The 9,828-nt window shown below is 38.6% G+C and overlaps 1 protein-coding gene across 1 annotated transcript in view; it reads right to left on the bottom strand.

Annotated features, from left to right (window-relative positions):
- The window catches only part of shcbp1 (SHC SH2-domain binding protein 1), a 44,137-nt gene extending 35,119 nt beyond the window's left edge, over positions 1 to 9,018 (bottom strand). Inside the window, exons 1-3 of the mRNA XM_034581536.1 lie at positions 8,767 to 9,018; positions 7,292 to 7,495; positions 7,065 to 7,180 (exon numbers count right to left, since the gene is read on the bottom strand). Of these exons, the coding sequence (XP_034437427.1) occupies positions 7,065 to 7,180; positions 7,292 to 7,495; positions 8,767 to 8,899 (453 nt within the window). The 5' untranslated portion in view covers positions 8,900 to 9,018. The remainder of the gene's footprint in view (positions 1 to 7,064; positions 7,181 to 7,291; positions 7,496 to 8,766) is intronic.
- Between the last annotated feature and the right edge of the window lie 810 nt (positions 9,019 to 9,828).

Below are 9,828 nucleotides of genomic sequence, written 5' to 3'. Positions count from 1 at the left end.
AGATGACATTGCCCTTGCTTCCAATGAAACAGTAAGGAACTTGGGAGTGATCTTCGATCCTGATTTGTCCTTTAATTCTCACTTAAAACAAATTTCTAGGACCGCCTTCTTCCACTTGCGTAATATCAAAAAAATTTGACATGTCCTTTCTCAAAAAGATGCAGAAAAACTAGTCCACGCCTTTGTTACATCCAGACTTGATTATTGTAATTCCTTATTATCAGGCTCCAGCAGTAAGTCGTTAAAGACTCTGCAGCTTGTCCAAAATGCTGCAGCACGTGTCCTGACAAGAACCAGGAAAAGAGACCACATTTCTCCTGTATTAGCTTCGCTACACTGGGTTCCGGTTAAATCTCGAATAGAATTTAAAATTCTCCTCCTCATCTTCAAGGCCCTTAATAATATGGCACCATTATACCTCAAAGAGCTGATAGTACCTTATCAACCCACTAGAACACTGCGCTCCCAGAATTCAGGCTTATTTGTCATCCCTAAAGTCTCTAAAAGTAGAGTAGCAGCCAGAGCTTTCAGCTATCAAGCTCCTCTCCTGTGGAATCATCTCCCACTTTCAGAGGCAGACACCATCTGTACGTTTAAGAGTAGGCTTAAAACCTTCCTTTTTGATAAAGCTTATAGTTAGAGCCAGTCCAGGCTTGTCTTAGATATCTGTGCTGTCTTTAAAAGAATGTTATGAGTGCAGTGACCGAGAGATGTTTCAGCAGTCCAGTTATGTTGATTTCTGCAGGGACATGACCATCCCAAGCAAGAGGGTTAAAATGTACCTTAATAATAAACCCTGGTTCAACAAAACGGTGAAATCTGCATTACAGAAAAAGAAACTTGCTTTTAAAATGGGGGAAACGTCTGACCTGCAAATTGCTACCAAAGAGCTTAAAACAGGAATTTTAAGAACAAAACAAAACTTTAAATCAGATCGGGAGAGGAAAATGGCTGCAAACAACCTTGGCTCAGCATGGTCGTGCATGAAAACTATTGCAGGCCTCCAGAAGAAAAAACTAAAAGCACTCAAATCACTTAAGATTGTTTTGATGGAGACACTGCTTTTGCCAATGCTCTTAATTGCTTTTATAATCGTTTTGACGTGATTGATTTTAGAAATGAGTCTTAAACTTCGAGAAAATCAGCATACGTTGAAAAGGCTTTCTGTTCTTCAAAGGTGAACAAGAGCCATGGGCCAGAAAATATTTTTTAAATATTGTGCAAAAGAACTGAGCCCAGTCTTTAATTTAATTTAATTTAATTTTTAATAAATCTTTAGAGACACAGCACGGTCACACGGTCTGGAAAGATGCTGCTGTGTTCCCTGTACCTAAAAATAAACACTCCAAAAACCCTTAATGATTTCAGACTTGTGGCTTTAATTTCTATTTTAATGAAAAGTGGAGAAAAAACTGTGTAGTCTGAAAAGTTAAGACACTGAGCACGCCCTTGACCCACTGCAGTTTGCCTACAGACCTCAGAGAGGAGTGGAGGACGCCTCACTCACTCTGCTCAATTTGCTTTTCAAACACTTAGAGGGAAAGGGCTGTCATGCTCGGCTTTTATTTATTGATTTTTCATCTGCCTTTAACACAATTCAACCTTACATTTTAACCCGTAGGATTTTAAAACATTTTGACGTCAGTTTTAATCTTGTGGGCTGTATTTTAGATTTTCCAACGAACAGGACACAAAGAGTGAGAGTGAATGAATTTTTACCAGATAAAGTTTGCTCTTCCACTGTCTCACCACAAGGGTGTGTGTTCCCTCCTTTGTTTTTTATCCTTTATACAAATATGTGTCAGAGCTCATTTAAAGATAGGATAATTTTAAAGTACGCGGATGACTCTGTGATTGTGAGTCTGTCTGCTTCAGGCAAATGAGAACAGCCATGGACCACTTGTTGAGCACTTTGTTAAGTGGTGCGAGGAGTTATTCCTCCAACTAAACATATCAAAAACCCAGGATTTGGTAATTGATTTTAGAAAACTTGCCAACACACGTAGACACATTTATCAAAGGTCAAACTGTGGAATGTGTGGAATCCTATAAATACCTTGGGACTATTGTGGACTCCAAACTGAACTTTGAGGTAAACAGTGAAGCTTTGTGCAAAAAGGGGCACCAGCGTTTGTACTGTAAGGAAAATTACTTCCTTTCATATTGCCACTTTAAAAACTAACTGGATATAGTTATATATTTGAGTTCATTAGCTATATTATTAGCTATATATTGCTTGTCGTGTGTCTTTTTCCTTCCATAGTATCAATAATAGTGATATTTCCTCTGACAATAATCAATTTCATATCATGACATCCCTAGATGGTACGATAAGATAAGATAATCCTGTCATAAGAGAATCCCACTCTGAATACATGGATGTACATTACAATAGACATTTAAAAAATGGATAAGATATCAGCATCTGTCATCTACAAATTTTGTCATATAGGCAAAAATGGGTTAAATATGTAACACCCAATAGACCGGATTTTATTTTCGCAAATCGATGAACGTACAGTAAAGAATAGATCAATCCCTAGTTATATATTTTTTTTCTCCTATATGAGCATACGTAAAATAGACATCTGAAGATTTGTATATGAATTATACATTGTCTGAAAGACATATGAAAAGGTCTGATTGATTCCAACTATCAATAATATATATATATAAGATAATCCTTTATTTGTCCAACAATAGGGAAATTTGCAACTAACAGGAAGTGGTTGTAGCTGAGGCCCCACGATGTATCGAAAATCTATTGTTATCGCGATATCAATGTGTGCGATAGACGTATCACAAATGACAGCAAAAACGGAGATAATTGGTGTTCCATGCAGCATGCACTCACACTCTGCATGTCAATATATTTGGCCTCTTGGATGGAGCCCTGCTGCCCTAGATAATAAATTAAAGACATTCAGATCATTGGCGGGTTTTTCCATCAGTGAATAATTGTCGGAAGAAGAGAATAGAGAGAAAAGAGAGAATTTGACAGAGCGAGGACGCTTTCTCTCTGTCTCGCTCTCTCACAAACACACACACACAGTGTGATCAGAAACATGTATAAACTCAGTCGGGGTAAGAACAACAGAATTTATAAACTTAGTAAGTGTATGTAGAGCTGGGTTTGAGGCAGTTGGCGCAGCGCTAATGAGACACAAGAGAGGAGCAGTAAATTACTGACGTTAAAACTTTTCACGGTCCAAACATGTAAGAAAAGCCCTGAATTAACACTGTAGGTGGACTTAGTGGACCTGTGCATGGCTCCCTGGTGTCTGCCCTGTCTTGGTGGCGCTGCGACCAGGCTGTGCGCCATCTCCTGGCTGTGGAGCTGTGTATGGTCTCTGCATCCATAACCAGGGACTGTTTATTTATCGCAGTCATATCATCATCGCGATATTAAACAATGTTATCGATATCGCATGTTTTCATAATATTGTGTAGCCCTAGTTGTAACTAGCGGGAGAAGGCACACAGCCGGGTCCCAGCGCCAGCAAGTCCGCGGCAGACACCAGGGAGCCATGCACAGCTCCACTAAGTCCACTTACAGTGTTAATTTGGGTCTTTTCACACATGTTTGGACCGTGAAAAGTTTTTTACAGTCTTTAGCGGCTCTGACAGTAATTTACTGCTCCTCTGTGTCTCCATTATTCGTGCTGTGTCAAACCAAACGGAGCACTCCCCGCCACCTCCTCCAAATTTATAAAGTCTGTTGTTTTTACCCAGGCTGAGTTTATACATGTGCCCGATCACACTGTTTGTTTGTGAATCTCTGTGTGTGAGAGAGAGGAAAAGAGCGAGCGAGCGGCTGCTGAATGCGCTGCTCTGAAGAAAGATTTAACTCATTATTAAAAGAAACGATCATTATGTGATGAGCAGTGTTGATATTGTGGCGACAAACAAATCAACTTTTAAACTTTAGCGAGTCAGAGACGTCAGCTGAGAGAGAGAGAGAGACACACACACACACACACACACACACACAGAGCAGCGGAGTCAGTGTGTGTGCGCTGTTACTTCCCTCAGGTTCTGGGATCATAAATAAGCTTCATAATTCTTTTATATAATCAACCGCTCATAGTGATGAATTTAACTCGGGACAAACGTGATCACTAGAAGTTTCCACAGTAGAATTTAGTCGGAGGAGGCGGAGCGAGGTTTGACGGAGCCGCGTCGCTACGTCAAATCTCTGTTTTCAAATTGTCTGTTTTCTCTCTATTCTCTTCTTGTTATCTTTTTCCGACAATGATTCACTGATCGAAAAACCCGTCAATGATCTGAATGTCTTTCATTTATCATCTAAAGCAGCCAAATATATTGACATGCAGAGCGTGAAAGCGTGGCGCATGATCATCATTATCGATAATACTCGATAGCGTGAGCTCGCACATCGTTAAAACAACAATTAAGATATTACCGTAGACGATATATATCGCACACCCCTAGTTGTAACGTCACTGCACATGCTCTAAGTAGTCCCTCTGGTTAAAATTTCATTGGAAAAACCTACATTTTTCACAGCCGGCTCAAGACCTTGTAGCTGTATCATGCGACATAAAAAGCAAGAATTCTCCAGTGCCACTCGATGGACCCACTCCAACATCCTTCCTGTTGAGTCCCAAGCGAGTGCCTCTTAGTGAGCGTGTTGGCCGGGAAGTGGTCGCGACACTTCCCGCTCATACTTGCTTGCAAGTTTTGTTTTTTGTTTTGTTTTTTAGTGCACACTCTAAGGGAAGGATAAGGAAAGTATAAAACAATGTCTGGTTGGTTAAGTCAATCCCCGCCCCTAAGACACCCATCTCAATGTCCCCTTGTTTCAAGATGCGCCAGGCGCATCCTTTAACCAAGTGCCAAATGTGCACAGTCACGCTCCCTTTACAATGTTTTCATTGACTCATAATTGCAAACGTTTGCACAACAGTGTGGCATCAATCAGAGTCAGTGCAGACAGTGTGTCTCAAACTAAAGCTCATTAAAGAGGCTACATCATGTGATTAATTGAAACGTTTCAGTTCAGTTCACCAGGTCTTGTTAGCAAAGAACAGATTCAAATCTCGTGGCCCACAACTTAATAAGTTGGTCAACTCATCAAGGTACACTGCGGGGCAGTCCGTGTGCAGCAAGCTTAAAATTACTGTATCTGACTGCTGCCCCTAATATTGCCTGATTTTATTTGAATGTCTGAAGGTGTTGGTAAAAAGTGGGTCCACAACTTTTAAACCTTATGTAATATGCATGCGTCATTGAAAATCTGAAGATAAATATGAGATATTATTAACAAGCTCTTTTTAAATCATTAAAAAATATTGATATCCTTTTTATTGCACGTGAATGACTTAATCTTTCTCTGGGGACATTGCCGTTTTAGATGTAGTGGGAAGACAGTAAGTATCATCGATTTTATATAATAATTGTTGCATTAAATTGAAGGGGATAATTGTGTTGAATATATTCTCTCATTAATCTCTCATAACATCTACGACTGAAAATATTTTCATTCTTAAACCCAATATCAGTTTTAACTGCTGGACGTGTTTTGTCCCATGTCTCAAGAATCAGTGCAGTGTGGTGTTGTAGATATCATTAACTTGAATTATGACGAGTCAGAATTAAATTGCAGATATCTGAAACTGGAATTTAAGATTATAAAATAACATAATTATAAAATATAATAATTAAACTGAATTGTAGATATAAATAATGAGAAACTGCAAACACAAATGACAGACGTAGTTTAAATCTTACTATGTTCTACAGATGTTGAAAATTGGAGTTTTGGTAGTTAAAACAGAATGAATAATATTGTTTTGACAGTCAGAATGATGTTATATATATATATATATATATATATATATATATATATATATATATATATATATATAATACAAAAATTCGTACTAGTCACAGTGAAAGTACGACTAGTCAAAATTACATTACTGATATATGTGAAGTCAATTCTGGATAATCACACTTGTTTAACTATTGTTAAAACGGCATCACCTGCTGAATGTGTCAGAGATAGAGAGAACCTAGTCATTTATGATTTGTCAGTAAACTGAGTTAAGAAGGAGACACGTTTTCTCTTCATGTTCATACCACAGTGAATTTGTGCTGCTGTTCCATGTGAAATCAGCTTTACACAGTTTGCAGCGAACAGCCTTTTAAGGCTTTAATGTAAAGTGTTCCCACACTTGTGATAACAATTCTCTGCTGCACCGTTAGCGGTGTTTGCCTCCGCCATTTTTCAATTGTTTACTCCTGAGGAGACTGTGTCGTCATCTAAGCTAAACAAGGCACGGGATTGGCTGGTTTACTGCCCCCACCTTAAACCCAAATCATGCTTCTGCGTCGAAGCTATGCTGTACCTTATGCATAGATGCGTACCCAATGCAGAGGCCTGCGCCGTACCCTGACATGCACCTCCCCAAAAATGTAACTACGAAGCGAGGCGACGCAGACCGCAAGAGCTGTTCTGGGAGATCAACGCCATTTTTGAATTGAGTTGAAGGATCGAAAGCGGACAACGCAAAACGTAATTGCTCTTCAACATCTATCAGCTCCAACACGATCCGCTTAGTAACACTTGCCATTGTTCTGAAGTAAACAGAGACACCAGAGAACTAAGTTGAAATAAGTTGATCACCATAAAAACTCTACCGCCACTAGCGTTTCCGCGGTGTAATTTCTGCACGACTCACACACACTCACACGCAAAACTATGAATGCTTCGGACCCTCAAGTCGGCTACTTTTCCCACTTGCAACTCAATATGATTGTGGAAAGCCCCTGCAGTCTTTATACTAGAAAGGAATTGTGATAATTATCAATATCGACTGATGTGACATTTTTTATCTTGATAAAATGTTTAGCCCCGAATCCTAATTACGGTAATTAAAGACTGAAACTGTACAACAACATATCTGTCTTTTTGCAATTGTTTATCATGAAAACAGTCACAATTTCATCCTTATGCATCATCGATCTGTATATACAATCTATGGTATGAACGGATATCTCAGGACTGATGTTGTAACGTGTATGGTGCAAGTGAGCCTCACCTCCAAAAGAACATCAAAGACATCAGTTGACCACAAAGCCAACCAATCACATGGTTCCACGACCTTCTCTAGGTAGTCTGCTGTGAAGACCTTTACCTCAGAGGGCTTACAGTCTCCTGCACACAAATATAAATCCAAAAACTAAGAGCAGCAGTCTAATGAATCTTACAGAGTATAATTATAATTTGGTATTTGAGTTAGACATGATGATATGTATGTGCTGTTACCAAGCATGTAGTCCTGATATGCCTTAAACCTCTCATAGAAGAGCAGGTGGCTTGTCTGAAAGGTGTCGGGAAGACTTAAAGTCCCTCCTCCATGACGTTCACGTCTCTGCAGCGTAGTGCCTGACTTTTCAACGTTAGAGTTGTCTGTGCAACTGTCATCAGTATCACGCTCATCTTCACCATCCTCATCATTCTGAAACAGAGCTGTTGTGGAAAATAAAAAAATCAATCAATCCAATTATATTTGTATAGCCTATATTCACAAATCACAATTTGTCTCAACAAGAGTAAGGAAAAACTACAAAAAAAAAAAAAAAAAAAATAACAGGGGGGGGGGGATGCAAAGGGATTTGGGATTAGATAAGATTTAGTCTAGGCCAGATATCTTTTTTCATTTGTTAAATAAAATTAAACTTTTTTTTTTTCAATAGGATAGCTATCCTGACAAAGCACTGGATACACTGCAGAGTAAACTCAAACAATCTGCTGAACACTGTTCATTTGTAAACAATTTATTTCTATATGATACAGCCTGACCATCTGCCACAGGTTTTTTCCTGCATAGAGAATTGCGAGGTGGCCGCCTCCTGGCAAAATTCAAGTAAATATTAGACAAACAGTAATGTGTTTTTTAGCTGTGTTTTAATTAATACTTAAAAACTGTACCACACTGTACTGTAAAGCTCTTTGAGTGGTCCACAGGACTGGAAAAGCACTATATAAATACAGACCATTTACCATGAAGTGACTGTACTAGTTTGTAAAATAAAATACAATTATCTTAATAATTGTCATTAAAACTTAAGTTAATGTTACCTCAGGAAATACTACACTTAGGTAACATTATTCCAGGGGATGGTAACTTTTAGTTAATAAAATAAAACACATATGTGCATATAGACCTACCAAAGATTTGTTGTTGTTTTCGTGTTGGACATTGTGTGCAGAGGGAAGTTGGGCAACTTTATGTTCATTTTTGCAATGATTTTCAGTTATTTGACTTTGTCAATGTTCACATGTATGGTTTATATAAGTTTGAATGATATACTTCTTAACTGGTATTATTTTTCATACCACAACTCCGAGCTCTGTTAAGGAAGTAATACAATCTTCAATCGGTAGTTCACAGCTTTTCGGGATTAAAATCAATATAACACAGCTCGTAACAAAGCACTCAAGTAAAAACGAACGTTGTGCTTTTACTTTGCAAACAAATGAAGAGGAAGTGATTCTACTGATGTTGCTGCCATGATGGAGATTGGCACTTACGTCTCTCCTTAATGTTTTTTCCGTTGGATATTGTGAAAGAAACAAAAATCTAATGATCAAAATTATCTGGTGGCCCAGATATTATTGACAGTTGCCGACCACTTTTGGAGGCTTACGGATAAACATAACCACGTTAGTGAACACATTACATTAACCACCCCGTTTTACATATTTTAAAAGTTCAACAGGTTATTGCTGACACAAACCTTGAGTTGAGGCCGACACACAATGTACATCTCCAGAATCGTTATTATTGTTTTCCACGTCGTCAAGATCAACGTGGACGAAAGACGAAAAATCTGCCCCCAGCGCGTCCGACATCGTGTTTACGGGTTCCATCCTTAAAAAAGACGTGGTTTCCCGAGATTCCTGCTTTATGAAGAGTTTAAAGGAGCTACTTGGTATCGAGTACTATATTATTATTTTATCATTAAGGACTGAATGCCTGAGACATTGCAGTGGCGACTCGGTTTAACAAATTAACTTAAACGGAAAGGCACACGCCCTATTCCTTTCAAAATATTCCCGGTCTGCGCAACCGAAACCAATCACAACACAAAATCCACCGGATGTTCCGCCCCTGATGACAGTTAAAGACGTCTGAACCAATGAGATAGGTGTTGAGCATGGGTAGAACAAGACAAGTCCTGCGTCAAACCAATCAGAGCAATGTTGTGTCAGCCCCAAGTTGCAGTAAGGGCAAGCTCAAATCGTGGCAGCGGCAGCTCGTAGAGGCACTTCCGGTCGCAACAGAAACTGCAACAGATTTATAAAGGCAGTTGACGCGATTTGAGGCTGGTAAAAACTTAACATCTGAATTTAAACCCAATATTATAGGATTTAGAAAGAAACCTGCAAAGTATGATAGTTCTCTCGAACAGAATATATCTGTGGAAACACAAAGGATTAGATCCCACCCTTCAAAAACATTACAGAGAACATTTCACTCTATTTAATGACATGAAGGTACTTACAGTATTCTCTTTTTGTTGTTGTTTTTTCCACAAAGAATCCCAGGTTGTCAAATGATCCTAAACAATGGAATGTGATACACATACACATTAGAATGATGAAATAGATTAATTTAACTGTATTAGTTTTTCAGTTATGTAACACAACTGCTTAACACACATAAACAAGCATTTCCTTCAAAGATATTTAATTTGTTATTGTCAACTATTTATTTAGCAATTATACTGTCAGTTTTGGGAGAGGAAGCCTTTTGATCATGGTAATACTGATGAACAGGGGAGAGATGGTGTTACTCT

The sequence above is a fragment of the Hippoglossus hippoglossus genome, chromosome 3 (assembly GCF_009819705.1).
Source record: "Hippoglossus hippoglossus isolate fHipHip1 chromosome 3, fHipHip1.pri, whole genome shotgun sequence".
Classification (NCBI taxonomy): domain Eukaryota; kingdom Metazoa; phylum Chordata; class Actinopteri; order Pleuronectiformes; family Pleuronectidae; genus Hippoglossus; species Hippoglossus hippoglossus.
The sequence above is the reverse complement of the archived record's forward strand: the minus strand, read 5'-3'. Positions and strand labels throughout refer to the sequence as shown.